This window comes from Calonectris borealis, chromosome Z, assembly GCF_964195595.1.
Source record: "Calonectris borealis chromosome Z, bCalBor7.hap1.2, whole genome shotgun sequence".
Classification (NCBI taxonomy): domain Eukaryota; kingdom Metazoa; phylum Chordata; class Aves; order Procellariiformes; family Procellariidae; genus Calonectris; species Calonectris borealis.
The window spans coordinates 63,806,088-63,832,981 of record NC_134352.1 but is presented as its reverse complement, the minus strand read 5'-3'; the positions used below and the strand labels follow the sequence as shown (position 1 = coordinate 63,832,981).

Here is a 26,894-nt window from a genome sequence, read left to right as displayed (position 1 = left end):
AAACAAAGTTTGTTAAAAGAAGCTTGTAGATAGTACGAAGTTGGAAAGTAATGTTAATGAGATAGGAATAACTTAGACAGGAATATCCTGATGGAAAATTGGATGATCTCAAAAGCTTGAATGATAGAAATAGAGTGAAACTTAACAGTCATAGAATCATGCAGTAAGGAACTAAAACAAGAATTCATCCTGCAAGCCATCATTCAGAAGTGACAGAGGAGGAGGAAAATCTCTTAATTACAACAGCTGTGAATGACCAATGTGGTGTGCTATTACAAAAAAGAAAGAAGGCAAATGCATTTCCATCAAGCATTAAACTAGGCATTTGCAATCCAGGCAGATATACCATTGATCAGGATGAGAGGTGCTGGCAGTCTTCTCCAGTTTTTCTGTTTCTTTGTTTTAGTTTAGTTAAGTTGCCTATCTTACATTATCCAAAGTTAGGTTCTTCTCTTATTCTGGGAAAACGTAGGTTCTCCTGTCTGTTCCAGAATCTGCTGTGAATGTAGAAGTACAGATAGTGCCTAAAATCAGCCTTAAGCTAAAACTATGATATATGCTTCTATACATGCCCTAATGCATACATCTGCAGTTTCTGGCAGTGTAACTGGTGGCTGAACAATGTAAGTGAAGAAAGTTTGTAGGGAAAGCTAATACCTTTTATTAAGCAAACTCTGGAAGAAAAATAAATTAGCTGAAGAAGAGCTCATGTGCCCTGAAACCTGTGGGGTTTTTTTTCCCTCTCCATCTGTCTCAGTTGCTGTAATGAAATATATTGCCTCTCCCTTAATATCTTTCTTCTTCTTGTGCAAGTTTATACTTCATGCTCAGTCTGCCGGCCCTGCTGTTTTGCTGAGCTTCTCCCAACAGAGTAAAATGCTAACATTCTTCAGTCTCAGCCTGAGAATTCATTGCTCAGTACTGAGACTGCTGACATACAGTGTAGTTTATAGTCCAGTATATATAATTACATTAAAATAGAGTGCCAATTATCTGATGCTTTAATTATGTGATCCGCTTATTTACACTCAGGTTTATGGAAATGGAAACACAGTAATGGCTGCCCATGTAGTCTTTAATAAACATGCCGGTCCTGTTAGATTTCAGTGTTAAAATCTTTCAGTAGTCCTAAATAAAATATATAAATACTGGCAATTCATCCATAAACTCTTTCAATGTGGAAGTTTTTTAAACAAAAAGTTACAGTACCAATTGCAAACTGTAATATACCGAAATAATATACTGTCAAAAACAGCAGTAACTGTTAGGATTAGCGTTAGCGCAGGTGTCCCTGCAGGGCCCAGCAGCTATATTAAAATATTTCGTTTACAAGTTTCCAGTGTCGAGACCTGTTGAATATGTCTTCCACCATTTTTGTATCATCATCTTATTTGAGATATGACTGCAATGTACCGTTTGCAGAAGATAGATAGATGTATGTCTGACTCCTCCAGCAAAACCAGGCTGGCACCAAGGCATAGTGCATATTCCAAACCCATAATTTTCGTTCTCGTTTTTACAGTTGTAAAATTCTTGCGGTGCCAGAGAAGAACAGTAATGTAATCCAGACAAAAATAAGATTCTTGAACTCTAGAAAAGTCTTAGATCTACATGCCAAATGGGGGAATTTGCTATCCGTTCCAAAAATTGTATGTTCTGCAGGTACCCCAAGGGGCAGAAGGGGGAATATCAGAAAAGGCTTCAAAACTGACATTGTGGAGCAGATATTTCCCTTGATTCTTCGACACATTCTGCAAATCAGTTAGTTGTACAAACATGACATTTTATATTGTTTCATTAGAGTTTCATATATTGTTTTATCATTAGAGTTCTCTCTTTGGAAATAGAGATATATAAATAGAGAATATAAATACTATTTATATTTTAACTTAGAATTGGAATTCTCAAACAGAATATTATGCATTTTTCAATACTATCTAGCAGAAACTGAAAGCTATCATCTGAATAGCAATTCTTTCTCATTGGCCCTGATATTATTAAGGTGTCCACTTGTCAGTTCAAGAATGACCATTCTATATAAATCATGGGTGCTAATGATATAGTAGGCATTGAAAATTATCACTAATCAATTTAAGAAAGAGAATATGGGATGTGCTTTTTACAGAATTAATAAATTTGGGAAAAGAAATGTGACTGCCTGTAATAGGAGGGGATTGAATCTAGAACTTCTTTCCAGGCTATTAGTTTACATTATGAAGGGATAATATTGTACTACAGCTTGATTTTTATTTGGTTTATCTAAACTAAATTAGAATAATCTATTCTGTTATGAAATTAACATAAGCAATGTTAAACTGCTTCAGTATTCATTTTATTTTATTAAGATGTTAAAGGATGCTGCTCATGTAAAAATTAAACTTACATGACAATCTTGACGTGCTTTTATTATTTATAACATTTTTAAATGACTTTGTAAAATGAAAAGAATATTTCTTTTTTGTGTGTGTTCTGATATGTTACTTTGAAGAACACTTACTAAGTAATGTTACCATTTAAGGTTAGCCGGTTAGTAATTTTCCTCTGATGCTGCTGAATGCGAAGACAGCAAAATCAAATGAAAGGAAATGGTCTTTAAAAAAAAAAATAAAAATAATGTTATAATACTATCAAAAGAGGAAGGGAAACGACATGCTATGCCATCAAAAATAATAATTTAATCTAATACTCATTATTACATAAAACACCACTTCCCTGAATTAATTCTTGTTTCAACGACAACATACCTTTTAGAAAAACACCAGGTCCAGTGATGCAGAATACATCATAATCTTTCAGTTGTTCAGTCACTGAATAGTTCCTCCATTATAAATTCACATTTATCTGAGTAAATCCTCTGAATGTGAGGCTATCTGTATAGTTTTGGCACCACCTAAGTACATAAGTTTTGAAAGAATGTGGCCTTGTTTAATATTGTTTGTACCAGGATCAGTGCGCTAGGGTAACCTCAAGCAATTTGGGCCCCTCTAGGGGCTTAGGTGGAGTTTTGAGGGGGAGTGGTGAATACTCTGAATTGTAGTGAAGTTTAGACTGGAGTTGGGATAAATTTGGAAATGCATAGAAGGCAAAGTTTTCAGGCATTTTGTGATTGAAATATAGGCATCAAATGAATTTTAGCATCTACTGAGCTTTGTCATCACTGGATGAGGAATATCTAAATTACAGTTTTGAATATATGCAACCATCTTTTCCCTAAATCACAGTTGAATAAGGTACTGTGCCTCTCTGGGTCTTATTTTGTGTCTGTGTATCATATATATTTTATTAGTTACAGATTTTATATGCTTAAATAAATACAGCCGGTTATGGTTTATATACATGTGTGCATGAGCATACAAGTACAAAAAGACATATATATGTACATAGAGAAAGAGGGGTGGTTTTGTGTTTGTGCATAGCAAGTTTAATCCTATGGTCCCTTACAACAAAGTCACAATTAGTGTTTATTTCTGTAATCAGTTCTCTCTTCTTTTTCCAAAGTGAAGTCGAATATGGAACAACTCCTTTTTAATTAAGAAGTTACTTTGTAAATTCAGAAGACCCCTTATTACTTGCAGCAAGACATCTTCAGTACATAGCACTTAGGAACAAGTTTATTCATTTAACTTAGAATATTTGTCTAAATTTCCAATAGATTTTATTCCTTATTAATTAAGTATTAATTCCTGATTTAAAATACAAAAGAAGAATAAAATAGATTTATTAGAAAGCTGAAGCATGGAATATATGATGTTATAAAGATAACTGCAGAAACCTCTACTATTAAGGTACAAGTATATTGAAATATAAAGCTTTGATACTGGTACAGCTAAAAGCTGAGAGATAGAGTATCTCCTGCAGTAAACAAACACTTACAAGTGGGTTTTGCAGGCACTTTAACCAAGCCAAAAAGCAACTGAGCTTGAATCAGTAAAATGGCTAAGGTAATGAAACTCCATACCATAGCAATACCATCATGAGTTTTTGGATCTATGCTTGCTCACAGCTTGTCAGTGTAGCAAGTGTGTGCTTGCTCATTTTTGGGTTAGACCCTTAGTGGCAGAACCAAGATAAAAGTTATTTTATTAACCTTTAGTCTTGTGTTCAAGCCACTGCTTCCCACTGTATTTCATAGGGATGGAATCTTGATCCACCAAAATCTGCTTTCTTCCAAATTCAGTAGGAGGATTAAGGTCAAGCAGTCTCCATTGTGTGTGGAGTCTGTCCAGCCATATGGATGTCTCTAGGCTTCTAGGGTATTCTAACTTTGTATGACTTGTGACATTAATGTCTGAAACAGTCTTAGACTTGGAGTCAAGAAACTTTTGCAGCTTAGGTATTGAAACAATCAATGAAAATAGTCTTTTAACCTTGGGATCATAGAAAATAGAGGAAGATTTTCCAATACTTCCACGTGTCTGAGGCCTGCTTCGCCATGAAGTTATTAGAACTGCAAATAAATCATGAAGATACTTCTGCCATGTTGAAGTTAAGAAAAGGTTCTTCTCAGTCATTAGGTGCAAGCTGAATTGTTTGAGATATGTTGATCCACTTTATTGCTGGCTTAGAAATTAGCAGTCAAATCGTGTTCCTGATTGAATCATAAAATGATATGGAAGGGACCTTTAAAGGTCATCTAGTCCAACCCCCCTGCAATGAGCAGGGACATCTTCAACTAGATCAGGTTGCTCAGAGCTCCGTCCAGCCTGACCAGGCTGGATATTTCCAGGGATGTTTCCAGGGATGGGGCATCTACCACCTCCCTGGGAAACCTGTTCCAATGTTTCACCACCCTCACCATAAAAAATTTCTTCCTTATATCTGGTTTGAATCTACGTTCCTTTAGTTTAAAACCATTCCCCCTTGTCCTGTCACAAGGACCTACTGAAAAGTCTGTCCCCATCTTTCTTATAGGCCCCAACTAAGTACTGAAAGGCCACAATAAGGTCTCCCCAGAGCATTCTCTTTTCCAAACTGAACAAGCCCAACTCTCTCAATCTTTCCTTATTGGAGAGGTGTTCCATCCCCCTGATCGTTTTTGTGGCCCTCGTCCAGACCCACCCCAACAGGTCTATATCTTTCTTGTCCTGAGGGCTCCAGAGCTGGACGCAATACTCCGGTTGGGGTCTCACCAGAACAGAGTAAAGGGGCAGAATCACCTCCCTCAACCTGCTGGCCACGCTTCTTTTGATGCAGCCCGGGATACGGTTGGCCTTCTGGGCTGCAAGCGCACATTGTCAGCTCATATCCGGCTTTTCATCCACCAGCACCCTCAAGTCCTTCTCTGCAGGGCTGCTCTCAATCCCTTCATCCCCCAGCCTGTATTGATACTGAGGGTTGCCCCGACCCAGGTGCAGGACCTTGCAACCTCCCAAGGTTCACATGGGCCCATTTCTCATGCTTGTACAGGTCCCTCTGGATGGCATCCCGTCCCTCAGGTGTGTCAACTGCACCACTCAGCTTGGTGTAATCTGCAAACCTGCTGAGGGTGCACTGGATCCCACTATGTCATTGATGAAGATATTAAACAGTACTGTTCCCAGTGCGGACCCCTGAGGGATACCACTTGTCACCGATCTCCATCCGTTGACCACTACTCTCTGGATGCAGCATTTTATTTAATTTGTATAACTGAATTGGAAAATTAAAGACAGAATGAAGTGTATAAAAATGTAAGAATTGTTCAGGGATATCCAAATTGGCTGTGGAATAAAGTCACCCTGGGAAGGAAACATTCTGGTTTAAAGAAATACGAAATCAATGAAAAAGAAAAAGGATATGGCTAAGAATGTGTCAAATTAAAATACAGCTACCAACAAGAAAAAACAGAAGAGTCAATGAAATATTGATGACATTACCATGATGCTTAAAGTAAGCAAGGAGGCATTTCTTAAACTGTTTAGATTAAAAAGGAGGAGGGAAAAAAACCGCAATGGAGGTTATATATTAAGTCATCTGCTATATTAAGATGGTAAAATCATTATATAGAAAACGGAAAATTGTTCAATACGTATTTCTGTTCTGTGTATGGAAGAGTGGAATGAGAAGTTCACATGCATTAAAAAGTGGGAAGTTGGGCAGCATCTTTTAAGGTTAAGCATTTCCAGATAACAGGCCTAGCTAACTTAAGCCTAAAAACTTTGGTGAAAATGTAACACTTTCTGCTCTACTAGTGTTGATTTTTAATAAAAATTGGAAAACTACAAGAATTCCAAAGAATAGAACTACTATTTCAAAGTCTAATCATGGCAAAAGAGAAATGAAGATAGATTAGCCTTGCTCCACTCCTAACTAGGTACAACAGAATGCTTTGGTTGATACACTTTTCAGCAAAAAAAAATAGACTGAAATTGTAACTAATGCTGTTTAGTGTGATTTTGTAGGTAGTAGATAACTATGTTGCCTTTTGGGGAACTTGGAGGTAGGGGATGATACAGGTTTAAAAAGAGTTGACTTTTTTGATATATAAAAATAACTGAGTTGGTACAGTATTTATAGTACAGGTAGATTTGTATCGAACATTTGTTTAAAAGCCACTGACATTTTTATTTTTAGAAAGAAAATAATAGGGTACATGAGAACACCCTGTAACCAATAATTTGAATTAAATACCTAAGTGGCCACAATGCAATTAAAAAAAAAAACTTCTAATACAACTAAATACCAGGCTATACAATTGGAAATCAGAATGCAGATTGTAGCTGCCGGATAGTACAACTGCTGAATGACATTTTGGAAAGAAGTGACTAAGAGGTGGGTTTAGAGTCATTGTGGAAAATTATGTGAGTACTTAGTGCAGTGAGTACTTGGTAGGTTAAAACTAAGGTAGCAAGTACACCATCAGCAGAGCCCTACAGGAATGCTGTAACCCATCAGTGTATCTCATTCTGAAGTCCACTTTCAAAAGGGTTGTGGAAATACTGCAGGGATTTCTGAAGTAGGCAGAAGTGATTAAAGCTAGGAGAACATCCTTTCCTTTAAAAAGAACTCTTAAAAAAGTATAAATTACTTAGTCTGCTAAAGAGAAGCCTGAATGGTGACCAAGATAACAGTATAGAGGTGTTTGTTGATCATGCATTCGAGTAGTTTACTAGGAAAGCTGATGCCTTCACCGTGCATGGTGTCTTTACGGTGTAACTAGATTTCAGCCTGAAGTTACCCAAGTTCTCGTAGCTTCTAGATTCTGGAGTTCCTGTCAGTCCTATCAAACTGATGCACAGTCCTATCAAACCGAGCCACAGTGAAGCAGAAATTCAAAGGAATTTCTAGACTTGATTTCACTAGAAATTTTCTAGATAAAACAATTTTATTTGTTCTGAGGAAGTAATCTGAAAATTTTGGAGTTACACAGTTTGTTCAAAAACCGTTTGGCTAGATTTTTTTCAGTTTCTGCAGAATGAATATTCTGATTTCAGTCAACTCTGATATGAGTAGGAAAAATGAATAATTCTTTTGATATTGCTGTTTCATTCTAGTTTTAGACTTTAATGGACGGTTTTCGGGGTTTTCTTTTTTCTCATAGTGCTTCTTGGAGCTAAGTCTCCTAGAAAGTTTTGGCAATGTTATTTAGAGAAAAAGAATATGTTCTGTAATTCTTGTCTTCGGAAACATTCAATATATAATTTATTGTATGCATGCATGCATATACACACACATATATGCAGAGTTATTTCTTTGCTTGATCTTGAATATGGAACAGATGGTTGAGACAGTTATGACCATTGTGCTTGGCCCTAGAATAGTATCAGCCTATTGGTAAAGTTGTTTAACAGCTGTTATCTTTCAGAATGTTCCAACTTCAGTCAGAAAAAGATACTGAGGATTATGTAGTTAAGAGATTGTAGTAATTATAGAAAAATAATTAGGCTAAGCTACTTCAGATAAAAGGTTAAAAGCTGTTGTTCATGTATAAGCTGGTGCTAGCCAGTATTTGGAAAGTTACGGCTTTCATTTACTGGAAAATGTAGTTTACTTTCAAAAGCTATAATAAAAAATCACTGGTAGTAAGAAATTTGGTCCATGTTGTCTAGTTCTAGAACAAAATTCTGTAAGGTGGAATCCAGCTTGGTACTTAAGCAATTTCACTGAAACATTCTTCACAAACTGTGGAGATAAAAGATTATCATTTTAAAGAATGAGCTACTTTTCTGTTTTCAAAATATGAAATTTAGGAAGGAAATACTTTTTGGTTTTGTGTGCAACATTGGCAATGCCATTTCAGGAAGAGAAGAAGCAGTTGCATGTTACTTGTTTGTTTTCTATTTGTGCCTTTTGGCCCTACAAAATGGTGGTAAGTAGGCAGGGGAGGAGATTACACCTGCTCTGGAAGTACCTCTCTGTGTTGACGGAGGGAGGACAGCCTCCAGGCTGCAAGAAGTGGCAAGAAGAGGAAGAAGCAGGGAGCAGGAGCAGGAGCAAGAGGAGAGCCTGCAGCATAGCAGCGTGACCGAGAGAGCAATGAGATAAGCATGGAGCAGGCAGAGCTATGCCTCTGTAGCAACAGAAGCTTTCCAGGGACAGGAGGCAACTGCATAATTGGCTACAAACCAACAGCTAAGTTATATGAAACTTGAGTGCAAATTTACTGCATGCAAAAAAACTATGCTTCAGAGACACAGGGGGCAGGTACAGACGTACAGACTGATTTGTAGTCCCTTATTTTGATTCTGCTCTACCTCATCAATTTGACATTTTCCTGTTTACAAAAACTCAGTTATTTCTAGTGCTGTCACAGTAAATCTGGCCTGTGAGTATAGCCTGGCTTTCCTATCAGTCAGTTCTTGTGGCTTCCTCTTTAGCATGCAGGCTTTTTGGATTACCTTTCTCATCAACCTAACTTAGTAAAGTGAGCCTAGGAATAAAAAATGTAGGAAATGTGGAATCTATAAGGAGCCAAGTATCAAAGTCCTTTATTGACATAGTACTGATCATAGAGGGAGCTTGAAGAAACATTTTAGAATTAGGCTCTCTAGGTAGGATCTTCTGTGTTCTGTACAAAAACCTCTTTCCATTGTCACTAGCTAGTTCGTACTTCATTCCACAATAGCGTAAGATAACTAAGAGAAAGAGTAAGTGTGTCCCTTTTACAGGAAAACTTCTGATGTCCTAGGCTCTGTTACTCGTAAGTGCCATTTGTAACGCCCTCTTGCCGTGTTGCTGTCACTATGTTCTGGCACTCTAAATATTTTAAACATATAACTTTTATTGACATATATGTTGTTCCTGCTGTACAACTTCTATAAGAAAATGTTGCAGTATACTAGATTAGTGTTGTAATGCAGCTTACTTACCATACTATCCCCAATTTACATAAAAGCAATGGAGTTACTTGGGTTAAAAACGTCTCTTTATCCTTCCTCTATGATTTTCTTCTCAGGATAGAAAAGTAGAACTGTAGTCTTACGTAAAAGCTGTTAATTTGGCTTACTATAGCTTCTGCCATGCTGTTGAAAATTAAGACCTACTGCTGTAGGATTGTTGGAATACCTTTACAATGGCAGTCTTTTTCTAGTGCTTTTCATAAGCTCTGTATTTGTGCATACATACACATGAAAATGAAGTTCAAAAGAAATCATCACCCCACAATTCCAAGTCTTTGCTTAAAAAAGGCTGTTGTGTTGTGAGTAATGGTATTACAGATGAGAATTGAGGTACATAAAACAGCTGCAGAGAGATGCTTGCATGCCACGTTCTTGCATTGTAATAATTTCTGCTATTCATTGACTTTGATGAATACTGAATCAATCAGAACTTAATTTTTTTTGAAAAAAAAGTGGGAAATACAGATTCTAACCTCAGAAGAACTTGAAGTAGTTATCAGTTCTTTTCCACTGGTAACCATTAGACTGGCACAAATAGGCACGAGCTGAAATTCAAGAAATTCTGTTTGAACGTACAAAAGAGCTTTTTTGCATTGAGGCAGGTCAAGCAGTGGTTGCCCGGAGAGGTTGTGGGATCTCCATCTTTGGATATTCAAAACCTGACTGGACAATGCTCTTGGCAACCTGCTTTGGGAGCTGGACTGGCTGATCTTTTGAGGTCCCTTCCAACCTGTGATTCTATGAAGACAGGTATTTCATTTGAAATTGGCACAATGACTTGCAAATTTTGGCTTCTTCTTTCTAGTGTTGTCACCTGATTATTTCTTTGTAAAATTTGTAACATGAAATTAATTTTCACATATAATAGTATATGTTTACATACATATCACGTCTTTGTCACTTAACTACTACATTGCCTGTCCATCTAAGAAATCCAGGATGCTAAGATTTATTACTTCAGTAAACAGAATTTTACAACACGTAATATTTATTTGGCAGTGCCTGTCTTTCAAGTTCTCTTTGTGTAGTTCTCATATTTAAATATTACAATGTTAAATTAAAAATACAAAAGGGGGTTCTCTGTTTTATTATTCATGTCCTTGACAATATTTCTAATGGGGTCTTAAAATAAGTCATCTGTTACATTCTTTGTTTGTCTCTGCTAATGAAAATATGAACTTTCTTAGGTTCTAACTGATTTTTAAGCCATGTTCCTAGCATCAGTGAATCAGTACATTCCCTTTGTTTATATCAGAGATTTACTGCCCATTAACTTTGATTCTGTTTCTCCTGAGGGGCTTTACATTCCCAGAAGATTAAATTCTTGTAAATATTTTTCTCTTTGCAGTGAGGAGCTACGGAAAGAAGCGCGACAGCTGAAACGTGAACTGCTGGAAGCAAAGCAGAAAAAAGAAGAAAGAGCTTTAAAACCCAAAGAAAAGGAAGGTAAGAGTATATTACAGCAGGTGGTGTGTAGATCTCCAGTTAACATTCCAGTTTTAAAGTTTTTTAGTAGTTTTGTGTTTCATGTGGAGAAATAGGGTCACTATATTGTTAAAATATGGATTTTTTTTTTTCCCCAAGAAAATTAGTTTTCCTTAAGAATGGTAGTAATGTAAGGATGCCAGTATATAAACAAATTGTACAGGTAGCATTCGTTCTTTCAAACGAGGTGGTATTTGTCCTTCCAAATGTTCTTTAGTTACCTCTGTGTAGTTGGGCAAGCTTCTGGATTTGAAATATCATGGCCTATGATTGAATTCTTTGGTGGGGACATATCTCTTCTGACCTCTGACTTGGAAGGTCTTCTTGACATTCTGACTTGGAAAGGTACTTAAATGCAGGTGGTTAACTTTGAACTCAAAGCTGCTGACTTCAAACTTTTATGCACCTTGTAATACCAGTGGAACTCAAATTCAGAAAGTCAGTTTCATGTTTATTTTCCATGAACCTTAGCAAAATGGGATCCTCAGATGCCCACTTCTTTGTCAGACAAATTTTATATTCTATTTCTTTCTAAATGTGCATAAGTTTATAATAGTATGTAAGGTGAGTGTTTTAGTGCAGGTGAATGTAACACCCTTTATTAGCTTAATTGAAGAAAAAAAAAAAAAGGACTGTGTTTTAGAATCATAGAATCATAGAATAGTTTGGGATGGAAGAGACCTTTAAAGGTCATCTAGTCCAACCCCCCTGCCGTGGGCAGGGACATCTTGAACTAGATCAGGTTGCTCAGAGCCCTGTCCAACCTGACCTTGAATATTTCCAGGGATGGGGCATCTACCATCCCTCTGGGCAACTTTTACGCACTCTGGAGTTGCTAGACACATTTCTGGAGTGGATTCTTGGTCCAGTTCTTAATACCATAAGAAATCTGGAAGAAAATATAAAATTATTCCAAAAATTTCCAGTTGACACATAATTTAGAAGAGTAGTAGAACATATAACATAATTTTTAGAAAAACTCATGGACTCTCTTGAATAACAGGTGAACTTGATCAGCAACCAGTTTGGCAAAATAAAAAATACAGTATCTTGAACTTGTATATGAAATTTAGCACCAAATTTTACAAAGTAGTGGCTCTGAAAAAGTTCTAGGAATCGTGCTCAGTCACTGAATGAATATGAGCTCTCATTGGCAAGATAATGGAAGTTGTCACTGCCCATGTAAAAAAAGAACTGCAAGTAGAAGTGTAGAAAAGGTAAAGAGTAGCCCTTATGTACATATATGACATGTAATACTATCGCTTAAACATTATCCCTGTTCTGGTGCCTGTTAAGTCAGAGGACTTATTGCAGAGTAGTTAGAGTAAATCCACCTTTACAGTGACAGACTAAAGTAATGCTTGGGCAATACTCGTAGTTACTACTATGGTACAGTTTTGAAGGATACCTTTTATTCAAGGAAAGGGAGCTTATATAACAGGGTTGTTGGGTTTTTTTACTTTCTTTGAAATAAATAGCAGGTAGGAGATAAACCTGTTGAAAATCTGTAGGTAACAGCTAATGGTGAACATAATCTTGAATAATCTTGGTTTTCATTTTTGTGATTACTGTCGGAGCACAGGAAGGGGTCTGTTCCAATACCTGTTTAGAAAGATATATGGCAGGAAAGAACCTATTCAACAAGTTCGTGGAGTACCTAAGTAAAAATTCTGAAAATAAACATGTTCTAAAATTTAAGACAAAATTAAAAAGGCATTAAATGAGATGCAAATGGTGAAGGGCAAAATGATTAATGAAAATACAGTAACACGACACGAATGAGCAAGAAGAGAATTGGTTGTCTTTGGCTAAACAAAGAGGAAATAAGCTTGCATGCTTGTTTTCACTTTGTCTTTAGCATGGCGGTCAACTTTGATCATATGGTTACATATGATCAGTGACACAGAAGGAAGCGTTCAGGTACAGAACAAGCAACTACAGACTACTTAGATCAATTAGGTGCATTAAAATCATTTGAACTTGATGGCATTCACTGAAGCATGTTAGGGAGTTGGCTAAAGCAGTCCCAGAGACATTAAATTAACAAAATGTTAACAAAATGCTTTAAAAGAATTGTTTGTAAACAAAGTGGAAAGCAGGATTCCTGGGAATCTATTTATTAGTGATCTGGAGAAAACAACAGATTACCTTTATTAAATTTGCAGACTAAAAAATAATGGGACAGGGAAAGGGAAGATGGAAGAAAAAAATAAAGAAAAATGTGAACTTATATGCTAAGGTTGCATTTTCACATGCAGTTGTTAAGAGCTGAGTGGCTCACTGTCTTCCCTTACACTCGTCCATGTTGGAGCTTTTACTGATCTGATTCAGTTTAAATCACAAGAAAAGTGTTCCTTTTTTTCGTTGGTAGATTGAGTTGGTAGATTGAGTCAGTTCACAGAAGTTAAAAGTCAGGTCAAGGTAAACAAAATATGTTTACCTTGGGAGATCTCAGGGGAAAAAAGATTATTATAGTAAGTGGTTTGTATCTCTCTCACAAATTATGAGTTGCGCAAACACAAGATTTTAGGTAGCACTTAGGCAGCTTAAAATCTAGGAGACATTAATAATAAGTAGAAAGCTGAGAGCAAGTTGATAGTGCCATGCTATTGAAAAAGACTAAAGTGTACTGTAAAATGTATAAAATTGGGCTGATTCAGGTCTTCAGCCTGAATCCTTTGCCCAGTTTTGGCAAATGCACTTGAAAAAAAGATATGAGGCATCTTAAGGGAATACAGAGGAGAGCAACAGAAGTGATTGATGATCTGGAAAGCATAATATTTGAAGATTGTAAGAATTGGGGCTGTTTCGTTTAGAGAAGAGATGACTTTGTAAAAGGAGAAATATTAATGATCATCAAGAATGTTAAAGGCTATCATGGAAAGGAAATTATTCTATGTAATCTTTATGGAGAGGACAGGAGATAATAGGCTTCAATTGCAGCTAAAGAGATTTAAGTTAAATGTTAGGGAAAACTTCCTAAAGGTAAGCATTGGAATAGATGACCTACAAAGTGGAACTCTTAATAGCAGATTAGGCAAATACTTCTTAGGACTGATGTCGAAAAGGTTGATCCTGCCCTTTCGGAGGAATGAGCTTAGATGTTCTACTTTTCAAGATTCTGTGAAGCACAGCTTAATCAAAGGGAAGGTAAGATATGACCTGGAAGAAGGTTTTGCTGGGGAAGACAAACTAAGCATCTTGTTAATGGTGATAGTAGTTAGAATCACAGAATCATTAAGGTTGGAAAAGACCTCTAAGATCATCGAGTCCAACCATCAACTCAACACCACCATGCCTACTAAACCATGTCCCTGAGCGCCTCATCTACACATCTTTTAAATACCTCCAGGGATGGTGACTCCACCACTTCCCTGGGCAGCCTGGTCCAAGGCCTGATCACTCTTTCAGTAAAGAAATTTTTCCTAATGTCCAATCTAAACCTCCCTTGGCGCAACTTGAGGCCATTTCCTCTCATCCTATCGCTAGTTACTTGGGAGAAGAGACCAACACCCACCTCTCTACAACCTCCTTTCAGGTAGTTGTAGAGCACAATAAGGTCTCCTGTAAGCCTCCTCTTCTCCAGACTAAACAGTCCCAGTTCCCTCAGCCACTCCCTCAGACTTGTTCTCCAGGCCCTTCACCAGCTTCGTTGCCCTTGGGTGGAAGCATTATCAAAAGCACTGCATTTACCGTCACTGTAAGTCTTTAAATCGAGCAGTTAAAATAAAGACTTGGTTGTAGGTCTGCCAAAATAATTCAGTAAGGCAGTACTCTGTTTACATTTTGCTTTCTCTTCAAATAACTTATTCTGGTTATCTAGTGAGTTATTTTGTCTATACCCTGAAAAGAGAAAGTCAATGTCCTAATGATGTTTCCCTTTTTGAGGAAGTCTTGCACAAAGAAATGTAATTCACCATATGATCAAAGGAAGTAAAAAATTTTCTGGTGATAGAGAATCTACAATTGCAAAATCCACACCCAAAGAGTAAATGTAAAAAACTCATTAAACATAGTTGATACGGTCTTGAAGGAGAGAAGACTGTTCCTACATTTAGCTAGAATGACCATGTAGTGCTTAAAGGTGATGACTGAAAGGCAGATGGCAAATTTACTGTACTGGCATATAGTTTGGATTATAAAGGATTCTAGATTAAATATAAGAACAGCTTTAATTAAGAGATGAGTTTATGACGCCAGACATTTAAAAGTGTTCAAAACACCACTGTGAAATATCAGAGTTTACTGAGCATTACCACATGGTCTTTTCACTAGACATTTAATTGAAAAATACATTAATGGTTCTCTGTCTAGCTGTGGACGCATGTTGACACTGGTAGCATAAAATAGCCATAAAGTTGCCATAAATAGTGTGTGTTTTGACACCAGAAGTTAGTGAAGCCAATATAACAAATTTAAAAATGTTAATCATTGAGGGAAAACATCTAAACAAAATAAGTAGTTGTCATCATATTTTCTTCTGTGAATAACGAGTTTTGCCAAATGGGATGGCCCTGTAGGATAACCACAAATAGTCTTTCGGAAAAGGTTTTATTTATAAATAATTAAATAAATAAAATTTGTAATCTCCCATTCCTGCTTCTAAGGGATTTAGGTGGTGTCTAATAAAATCCATATGTTAATAGCTAGGTAAATAGTCAAAACTTACTTTTTTTGTTTTATTCATCCATGCTTTAATGTTTCTTCTACCTCTAATCCTTTTCCAGCTCTCAGTTTGGATATTTTTTCAGAGCCAGAAGCAATCAAAGCAGAACAAGGTAGAGATTCAAGCTTAAGTAATTTTTTTTTAATCTGTCCTTAAAACTTCAGGAGTCAGATTGTCTTTGCTAATTTATCAGGACAACAGCTCACTTGTCAGTATTGCCAAAATTCAGACTAGGAGGGAGGAACTGAGCTTTTAAATAAAGGAAAGATTTTAAAATGCAGGGTGAGTGTCTTTTGCAGCATTTTGCAGGTCACGTTGTGTATGTCATTTGAAGTTTCATTTACTGTCTTCAGTAGGTAGATTATTTAGTAAAGAAGTAGATTTATTTAGTAAATAAACTTAACTGTCTAAATTTATTTAGTAAGGAAGCTTTCTGTCTTTATGGAGTCAAGAATAACAATAGCATATTCTGTGCCTTGGGGTGCTGGGTCCACATTTGTGACATACAGGAAAAACTAAGATTCTAGAAATACATTTTCGATTTTTCAGGGAAAAGGAAAGTGTTTTGCTTTTCTTATTTAAAAATAAATAAAATGTATCAAAGTATCAGCTACACCAGAATCCACCTATTCTCAAACATTAACATCTGATGATTAAATAACATGCTTAAATTATTTGTAATACAAAAATAATTAGGTGATGAAACTAACATTTTGCTGTTGGCTGCCTTTGTCTCGACTTCAGATGATGTCAGAAAGTATCAAAATGCTGGCAGCATCAACTGGCACTTGGTAAATATCTCTTCCTGTAATGCTGGCTTTCTGATTAGTTACTATGATTTACATTAAGTTAGTATGAAGTTTAAAATGGTCAATTTTCACTTCTGGATTCTATCCACTGCATTTTAGAAATCATTCTCCGGCTGTCCTTCACAAGCCTATCAATTTGTTGTCATTTGAATTGTACAAAATTTCTTATCTGTATGGAAAGAACAAGTACAGTTGTATGACAGGTACATTTCTGGTAAAGGATGAAAGAACTTGCAGACTTCAAGAATACCTGGGGAAAGTTGAAATTTTAATAGGAATTTTAAGTAAGAGGTTACATCTACATTAGTGTTTTACCACAGACTAGATGTGCAGTTTTGGATGAAGCCATACTGGAAGATGCAATCCAGGAGCACACCTGATGAGCTCCAACTGGTAGGCTAAAATAGAACAGACCCCAAAATATATAGTGAGCGTATCAGGGCCTCAGCGTAACAGTTTTGCTCCTGTTTCATAGTATTGTTGGGTAATGTTGAAGTAGCCAAAGTTTTCCTTCTTTTGTGAATTTCACCCTTATAACTAGAGGTGACCCAAAGACAAAAAAGTGATCCAGAGCTAACTGCCTAAATTTTTAAAATGTTTGAGTCTGTTTGCACTTATGACAAAGCTTTTGTTTTCGTCATGGTTCGTATGGAGCTAAAAGCAGTTTTCACTCTAGCCAGATACTCATTTTTTTTTCTCTAAAGTCTGTTGGAACATTTCAGTTCTGAAGCATCAGCTTTGAAGAACGGACAGATTAAAATTTAGAATATATGTTAGAAAGATTAAGTAGCAGCTTGTGACTGCTAACCTAATAATACTGCTGTCTTGTAGTGATGTTGGAATAGTAGTTTAAGAAGCATAATTTCGAAGGTCTCTAAACTTTCTTAATAATACTAATTGTGAAAACACTTAGAGCTGTAAATATTTGTAAGTTTTTATAAAACTAGCATGATGTTGTATCTTAAACTGCACTTTGGTCTGTGTAACATCACCTCACTATATTATACTTTATGGTTGCTGTGTTATCAAAATTGAAATAGGACTGAGATTTACACTGGATGACTATTGGAAAAACATTGTTAGAAAACGACGAATTTATTAATCATCAAGAAACAAAAGTAAATGTTACTAAATGGTAGATTCTAGTACAGGAGGTATTAGTTTGGGGGAGGGAAGAAAAGGTATGGAAAATGTCATTGAAAATAAATTGAGAGTCATGTTGGGATGTTAAAAGGTTATTTCCTTAGTATTAAGGAAAAATAATTTCATGCACAAACTCATAAAATAAAGAAATTGGGAAAGCCACAATAGGGAAAGCTATTTCAGGTTCAAACTGAACATGAATTTACATTGTGATGTGGCTGTGGTTGTGTGGTCATTGCTACAAAGGCACTAACTGTAAAAGCACAATTGTATTATTTCACTCAATTCCAGGTATTGTACCACCAAAAAAGATATTGAACAATTGGACACAAATGGACGAAAAAACCCCAAAACTAGCAGAAGACTAGGTAAACTAACTTATTAGGAGATACTTGACGATACATCTAATTTAGGTAGGGACTGAGATGGAAGGGTGGAGTCTTAAATATTTAAAGATGGTAAGTGAAAGGAATGAAGGATACCTTTACTGTGAAACAGCCATTTACAACTGAAGAATAACAGAAGAGACTTTAAAAACACTTTAGTTTGAATATAATGAAATCTTAACAGTAGTAAAACAGTGTTGTACCTAAGCAAGTAATTTTGCCCCAAAGTTAAAAACATTTATTATAGCTCACTTAGTTGACTTAGTCATTTTTTGTTTATTGGCCTGAATTTTCATCAGTGCAATAGAGCTTTCAACATGCAAGACGGTCTGCTAAATGTATAACAGTTTACCTATTCCACATTAGTTACATACAAAAAATTGCATATATTTAAAACAAACTACTATCAGGAAATGAATGTGTATGTAGCAGGAGATTTTTCCATTGTTCGCTGCCTATTCTCTTGGGGAATGTGGGATGGAGAGTGAGTTGTGTCATGCTGTATCAGGTATGTCTACGCAGATGATGCAGACACTTGCACAGTGTCTGCCTATGCTCTGAGCTGGCTGCATTAGGAAAAAATGCTAGTTCAGAGGCTATGTAACTGCATTAATATGATTCTTTGCTTGATTAATAAACACTGCATCTCAGCCAAAACTTGCAACTGTAGTGGGAGAAATTCACTGAAGACCACAGAACTGTGAGAATGAAGCTTAGGTCCTATTGGACTTTTTGCAGGATCAGGGCTAATTCTGAGAGGACGCTAATGAATGGGTGGCAGCACGACACATCTATTTTAGATCTTTATTAATACTGGTATCACATTTAGTATTGCTACTTCCGATTGTTCATATTATGTATTATGCCTATCTAATTTTTTTCTGTATTCGGAGATTAGAGTAATTAAGGAAGATTGGGGGGTGAAAATTTAAGTGTTTACTCTGTTTCAAGAGGACAGAGAAAAAAACTAATTCCCTCCGTACATGTTTGATTATAACCAGCCTTCCAAATTGTGAATAAGATTGTTGACTATGCCAGACTGCTGTCAAGACCTTACTTTAAGTAAGATGTTTTTCTTTTATGTGACATTTGCTGTAGTGATGCCAGAAATTACATCAAACAGTATAATTTGAGTGCTGAATTACTGAATTACTTGAGCATTTTGAAGTACTTAATCAAATATTTGAAAAAGGTACACTTTTCAAAATTCTATAGTATAAACCTGTGAATATACTTGAATGAAATTTGCTTCAGACCAATACCATCTGCCTACTTGTGTAACTATCTTGGTTTTAAATAGTAGTAGTATTTAAGAAGTAGTATTTTAGTTTTTCTTGTTAGAACATTTTTGTAAACTGTCTGATAATCTGTGGATGATGAAATTTAATTGTCTCACATGAGAAAACAGGAAAGCTACAAAATACTATCTGAAGAGAGAAACCTAACAACTAATGTAAAAACCAACATTGAAGTGTGAGAATTCTACTGAGGCATGAAGTATTTTCTGCTTTATTTTTAATTGTGGTATGGGAATCAAATGATTGAAGTGTTTAGAAAACTCTCAGAATCTAGCAAGAATGCCAGTTTAAGATTATGTTTGGTTTCTGTTTTATTATTAAGTTTGGGTAATGTCAGTGGCACTTAAAGATTTAAGTCCTGACTTACACGGAAGGATGCTTTCTTGAAGTCTGAGATTTTAATAGAATTGTGCACCCTTGAGAATATCATGAAAACAATGAAATCCAAATTTTGGTGGTTTGGGAATTATGCAACTTAAATACGTTAAGTACGAAGATTTTGCAGTATATGCAGTGTAGCTGCATTGTATCAAAGTATGCATCTTGAATATGTCTCTTTTGCAAACCTTTATGTTTTCTTCCACTGTTTAAATTTTTTTTTCTCATTTAATCTCATAAAATGATACCCAGCATCCTTATTCAGTCTCTTCCCTGCTAAAGTGAATGCTTTTTCCTCTTGTCTCTCTGTCTGCAAAAGAAGAGAGGACAAAAATCTCACTGTAAGCCAGCTTTGATTTTAGTAGTAATCTTAAGCATGTGCTCAAACTCAACTGACATTAGAAAATTAACCACGTTTTAGACTGGGACTGTGTGCCTAAAAGCTACAGTTCAGAAGATTCACTAGAAACTTCCACTATTGCATATTAAAGTTTTACAAATCAGGGGGGCTCTGTTCTTTCAAAGAAATGTTTTGAAGCTCTAGGAATTACTTCTAAGATTTTATTATTTGAGTTGGCTAAATGAGCTAGTAAGTTTCTTCTAGAACTCTTGCTTTTTTCACTGTAGCAAACTGAAAATCCAGTAAATAGTCCACCCCTGGAAGCTCATTCTGTAAGCAAATCTGTTCAGTTATTCACAGTTAGTAAATACTTCCTGACTCTTACCTAACTTGTATGCAGTGGCTCTTCAAGAACTTAGGCAGGCCAGAGCTATAGTAACAGTAGCTGAATAGTAGTTAAAGGTGCAAAGAAAACTACAAGTAGAATTAGTCTTAAACAAAAATGTACCAGAGAGTATGTTATAAATTCTTTCAAGCATAATATTATTTCATAGTGTATTTTCTGGTATATTCATTTTTAAACTACTTTGCAGTAAATTAATGTTTTTATTTTCATAGACATAATATTTAATGCTGGAAGAAAATTTTTTCCTAGATTCTGGAAGAAGTGTGTTATCTGTCTTAGATCTTAATTATAGAAAGTGGCTTTATGTTCTCCATCTGTCACTTCTGATAGGAATTCCACTTTAATTCATGAAATACTAAGGCGTATCAGAATTTCTTTTGTAATTCATAAGGGGTTTGTTTGGTTTGGAACAAAAATAATTTTTCTTTTTGAGATTCGAATCTCATTAAGGTTTTTAAAATCAGTACTGCATATCTCTACAATTCCAGAAGAATGCAATATAAACAAATTAATATTGATGAATAGCTGGAAGTGGAATGTACTGCACAAATACAGGAATGTGTTTTAGGCCTCTTATTTTAATGCACAAAAACATGCAGTCATAACTTCTTTCATTTCAAACAAGAAGTTGTGCAGGGTTTTTCAGTTTTTTTGTTTTCCCCTTTGGTATTTAGTCTATCTATACCATGCATTTCTTGAAATTTCTGTCCAGTAGGCCTTTTATCATATGAAATGTATCATCTGAGTGGCGAAAAAATGCATTTGAGATACTGACGAAAGTTAATGGGTCCACCACATTTAAAACATATACAAACCCTGCTAAATAAACTGGGGTGCCTTTTAATACAGATTTCTTTGTACACTCTGCTTGTTATCTTACTTCGGTTCTGCATGAACTCATGATTATATATGCAAAGTGCATTACAAGAGTTAATGGGATTACTTTTGTGAAGGTCAGCATATCAGGAAGGTTTTGCAATGTAAGATACTTCAGTGTATTTGTGTAAAAATCTTCATGCTAGCTGTACCGCATCAAAGAAAAAAACATAAACCAAAATTCTTTCATTGATCCTTGTCAGCACTGTAGGCTCTTTCTTTTTTTATGGTGACATCAAACCTTCAGAAACAGCATGTATTTTTCTCTGTCACAATATGTATTGTTTCTACCCTTCTGAAGATTAGTGTGTTTCTGGTAATACTTGCAGCAATCCAAACTGCTTCTTTTTCTAATAAATGTTTTATGTGCAGCTTCATTATCTCTTAAAAAGGAAACAAAATCTCTAGATTTTATACAGATTCTACCTCCTTTATTACAAGACAGTCATTATTACAAGGTTTGTCAAGACTGATACAAATAACAACATGGTAAAATAACGAAGTTCGTACTGTGGAAAATTATATGCATACTGTCAGAAATACATTTGTCTCATTGTACCTTATCTGTGCCAAAAATGGTGTACACGCTAAGCCAAAGTTACCCCACCTGCAGTGCTAGAAACGAAGCTCAGTCATTAAGGCCAATATGAATGTCAGCATAAGCAGTAATCATACTTTTCTGATCTACCACAGTCAGCAGGCCTAGAACTCATACTTCTTGGTTTTCATAAAGTGGAAGATAAAACTCAGTTGCAGTTTCCGAAATAGAGCATGTCTGATGCAACTTTTGTTGAGTGTTTGTTATGCTATTAAATTTACCAGGTGCTTTAGGAATTAGGCTTAAAACTACTTTATTAAGCTTTCTCTTCTGCTCCACTTGCTATTAAGTTCAGTTCAACACCCTCAGATCAAGTTCTCATGTCTTTGTTATACTTCTGCAATTCTGTAGTTAAAAACTGACATAATTTGAACTGTTCCTAATTTAAATGTGAGCAAAATAAACCCTTCTGTATTTTTTTAAAATCAATCTCTTCCTTTCTGGTTTAAAGACTTCTGAATCTCCTCTTTAGTTTCAGGCTATCATTGGAAACCATGTCCCAAAAACAAAGTTTCAGGTTAGATTACACCATCAGGTTGGCATCTGTTACTCCTTAAAGGAATATTTCAGGATAGAAGAATCTATCTGAAAGAGAATAAATTACTTAAATGCTAAAGTTTTTGTCACAGTAAGATGAGAGATCTCTTGGCAGTAACTCAAGCTAGCTGAAGTAAGTAGCAATGTACTTAAAAATCCTGTTAAAAGTAGGATGAAGTGTTTTTTCAATAAGCAAGGTTGTCTTTTTTTTTTCCTCACCTTCATTACTGACAAAATGTACTCAGCAACTTGTTCAAACTAAGGAAGAAAAGTCTTTCTTTGCCTGATGCTATTTATACTTTGTGATGAGATGCCTCTAGGACACAAGTGTGCAAGATCCCTGTAACTTAAACCAGTATCTTTTGCATCCTGCAGTACTTAAATAAGGCATTTAATTGTTATTTCACTACTGTGCATCCATGTCATGTTTCGTTTTTGTCTGAATAAATCCTCTTAGATTAAGGAGTTTGGAGCTTAAATATTTTCATACCAATGTAATGATCCCTATACTTTTGCTGGATCAGCAAGCTGGACCTAAGTTTGTCAAGCTTGATGTGAAGGTCAAATCCATCATATGCTGTGATTCCTCTTTTTTCCAACTTTATTGCAAAAGATTTGGAGGGCCTTTAGGGTGCTGACTGGGAGATATGAAATAGTAGCCAGCAATCTATTTTTACATTTTAAAAGGGTTCTTCCCACTAACAAATCTCTCTTCCAGATGTTTTCTTTTGTTTGCTAGTTACCTGAGTTTATTCGGGCAGACACAAAATAATTTTATCAAAGAATTGTTACTTATCAAACTGAATATTTTATTTATATTAAAAAATAGACACTGTGGTTTTGAAATGATTGTTTGGAGTTTTCAAAAGTTCTAAAATGTATTAGAAACCCATTGACTTAGGGGCTCTTGAAAATCATGTTGTGTTACTGGCTTTTAATGTGGAGTAATAGGTTGTAAGACCTCATGGAGAAATACAAGCATGTCTTTTAAGTTATTTTAATGAAAGGTGCAGAAATATGATGCATACAAGTGCATAACTGTTTTGGTTGACTCACTCTGAAGTTAGTTCAGGTGGATCTGATTATCTTTTGTCTGACTTACGAAAAGGCTTTCCTAGGAGGTGGAGAGAATGAAGTTGAGGATTAAAAAAACTCTGACAGGCAAAGACCCAAGAAAATAATCTCAAGAGAAGGCTTAAACTGAAATTTAAATTATTTGTGTTAACAGTAAGTGACAACCATATGAGTGTGATAAAAATACACAAACACACAACTGCAGGGGAATTTAACCTATTTGTATGAGAATTATGTTTGAGCTGCACTAGATTAAACTAAAATCTTAGTCAAAAACATGTATGACTAAGGATCACATCTTCTTTAAATTCAGCATATGTATATGGAAATTTGGATCACAGGTTTAAAAAATGTTTATGGCCAACTTGTGACTGGCATTTTCATAAGTTTTCAAGAACACTCTTCTCTGTTCTTTTGCTTGTCATAGATGGGCAATTATCATCAGGTAAATGGGATTCATTTCGAAGCACTCCTTTAGGTAAATGTCACCTGAAGGGTTGTTTTCTGTAAGAAAGCAGATGGTTTTGCAAGTTCAAGTTATTTATCTAGAGGCTGAATGATAGTAAAACAAGGCAGTGTGTTGTTTCCACATAGTCAAAAAGTTTGATTAGATACATGCATTTACGCAAAAACTAGTGTTTTGTCTTCACAAGGGGTTAGTCTTGAATTAAGAATGGGGTTTTTTATCAGTAAAAGAGATTGAGGTAATAGGGGAAAGGATGGAGATGAGCCACTATGATTTGTGGGTTTATACTGTCCTTTGTTATTCTCCTCAGTTCATCTGATATTATGCTACATGAGATTTTATGGCAGATTTTATTTCATTCACTCAGCTGTTTAATCATCCCTAAATGTCTGTGTGCATTTATCTTTTTCGATCATTCTAGAAGATGGCTTTTTCTTTCTTTATCTTGCTGGTACCTGTAATCCTCTGTTCTTCATTATGTTCAACATGTCAACTGGAAAACAGGAAAAAACAAGTTCTGAATGGTATTGTGTATGTTTGATTGTTTTCCCTGATATTCTTTAAATACATACATGCAATGTATAAATTAGGATAAAAAGGAAATACGATATTTTATCTGCAGAAATATGTAAACAAATATTTTATATGTAGATATACCATTACAAATTTATTTCCTCTTATTATGAAATACTATGTTTATAAACTTTATAGAAAACTTTAGATGAGAGAGGAGTTTAGTTTGGAATCAGAAATTTTCTCTGTAGAGCTGCCAGCAGTCATCTAAAAAAAAACTGATACAGGGTTTGATTTAGATTTACAGTTCATCAGGCTGTATATCCTGAAATTTGTTGAAACAATTTCCTCCATAAATATTTTCTGTCCATCATTTGCAATGGACATGTGGAGGTTTTATTCTTCTGTTCCTTATCAGGAATAACAATCCTGTAAATATGTGTAAATAAATTTCAATACTAAATCAATATGTGAAAAGTCTTAATGCTACTCAAAAGGAAGAAAATGTGAAAGGATGGTGTTGATCAATTTTTTAATTGAGTTTTTGTCCTGTTAAATTATTAATTTGTCATGACAGTGGATATTCTGCAGAGAAGAAACTGTTAAAAGAAAACAAAGGAGAGTAGCTGTTGACTAGTCCAGATATTACTTTGTTACTACAGAGTTTTTTTCCTGTCTGACAAGATGGACTCTGTTTAAAGTAAAAATGTTATGGGTTTTTTCCCTGTTGGAAGATCAAGGATTTGATTTGTGGCTACTTCAGCCTACAAAACAGGAAAACTGTGAATTTGTCTGTAGGCAATATTTGTCTACTCTGTAACAAATCGTCACAGAATATTAATACACGTAACAGTTTGGCTGCTCCAAGAAAGATCTTCAGAAATGAAGGTAAACTTGTGAAAGGAATTTCAACAGTTTTCATTCCTCATCTTAACGTCAGTGTTTTTAATTCTGTTACCCTGCTTTCCCTGACTCCATAGTAAAATAAAATTGAAACAAAAATTTTTGGACTCGTTTTCTGCCCAGTACAGTGTTAGGTTTTTCATTTCAGTGAGTAGAAAAGCATTCTGCTTTCTGAGAAAGCAACACAACTGAAACATTTTATGGAAGTCTTTTGCTTCGTATTTCAGAAGTCACAAATGATCTCCAAAATTATACTAAATCGTAAAACCAAATTTAGTTTGTTTAACTAAATGTGTTTCCTTATTCAGAGGAGGAACCTGCTCCAAACAGTGTTGTTGAAGAATACCTTCAGGAGAAGAGAAAGTATGAAGACAAGCGGAAGCAGCAGCCAAAGAAAGGGGTTTCTCGTGAAGATCAGGTAGTAGTTTGACAACCTGGGGAAAAAAAAATCCCAGAAAAAGTTCTGAAAAAGTTTCTCTCTTCATTTGTGAAAAAATGAAGTTTTAAAATCCTTTATGTTTTATTTTCCATTAAAATAATCTTATTATTTGTAAAAATAAATATGTACTCTTCAATCCCCTGTTTTGATTACCGGGGTAGACAGGTAAGTGAAATTTCAATGTGTATTTGAAAGTGCTATCAGTTTAGTCACTAAAATCTTCCAAAAGGAAATGCTACCCACGCAGAGGTATCCTTGATTACATTTACAAGAGTTTACATTTCTATACAGTGCTTTCCTTGGCTCTGCAGCTTGGCATAAGACAACATTGGGACAGAAGTTTGCATACTTGGCATCTGTCCAAGCTGGATTTTTTAACATTTTTAATTATGTTTTAAAGAAATTAAATTCATCTATACCTTTTGGTGTTGTGAAATGAACAGAAATAGTTTTTAACCGAACTGTAAAAAGAAAACCCTTTTTAAATATAATGAAAATTATTTTTCAAAATTGTTAGGATGTATGTAGACTTTAGTATGCAAATATGAGCAAAGTAATACTTGACATAAATATTTGTTTCTTCTAAAATAGAGAAGTTTGAAACTGTTAAATATATGAAACTGCCTGTGAAGTGGAAAATACCATTAACTTAAAATCTGTGCAGTACATCAAACACATTGGTTTATAAGTGCATGTCAATTCAGCTACGAAGATGTTCATATTCGACTGTTGAAGCTAGAAGAGATTGGAAACTTGAGGTTTAGTAACTTCAAAGCAGCGGTTGGCAAACCTTTATACACACAGCAAGCTGATTTAGCTCTAAACTAAGAAGTTTATGGAAACTTCGTACATTCAAAGGCCATTAACTTTGAATCAAGGAGTACTAAAGCTCTTTTGGCAATGTGGATCAAGGGATTTAAAACCACTTCTACTGAATTTATATCAGCCCTGTCCTGGACATCATAGGAAAACAAGATATGACAGGGATGTATATTTTAGATGATCTTAATTTTTATTTATGTAACCCTGCTAGGAACTATTCAACAATAATTAATCAAGTTCTTTGTAAACCATTTCACTTGTAGAGAGCCTCTTCTAGCCTTGCATCCCTCCTACCTGGTCCTACAGCACAATACCATTTTCCATCCTCTGTACAAGAGTTAAAGAACGGGGAAAAGTATGTGTCTCCTTACAATAATAGGTTTTGGAAGTCTTAACCTTAAAATTCTACAAGGGTCAATTTATAAAATTATTTGATCC

The 26,894-nt window shown here is 35.3% G+C and overlaps 1 protein-coding gene across 2 annotated transcripts in view; it reads left to right on the top strand.

The window, feature by feature from the left end:
• CWC27 (CWC27 spliceosome associated cyclophilin) overlaps positions 1-26,894 on the top strand; it is a 121,268-nt gene that overhangs the window by 75,975 nt on the left and 18,399 nt on the right. For both annotated transcript variants that reach the window (XM_075136181.1, XM_075136182.1), the window contains exons 11-12: positions 10,666-10,763; positions 25,504-25,613. In XM_075136181.1, coding sequence (XP_074992282.1) covers positions 10,666-10,763; positions 25,504-25,613 — 208 coding nt within the window. The remainder of the gene's footprint in view (positions 1-10,665; positions 10,764-25,503; positions 25,614-26,894) is intronic.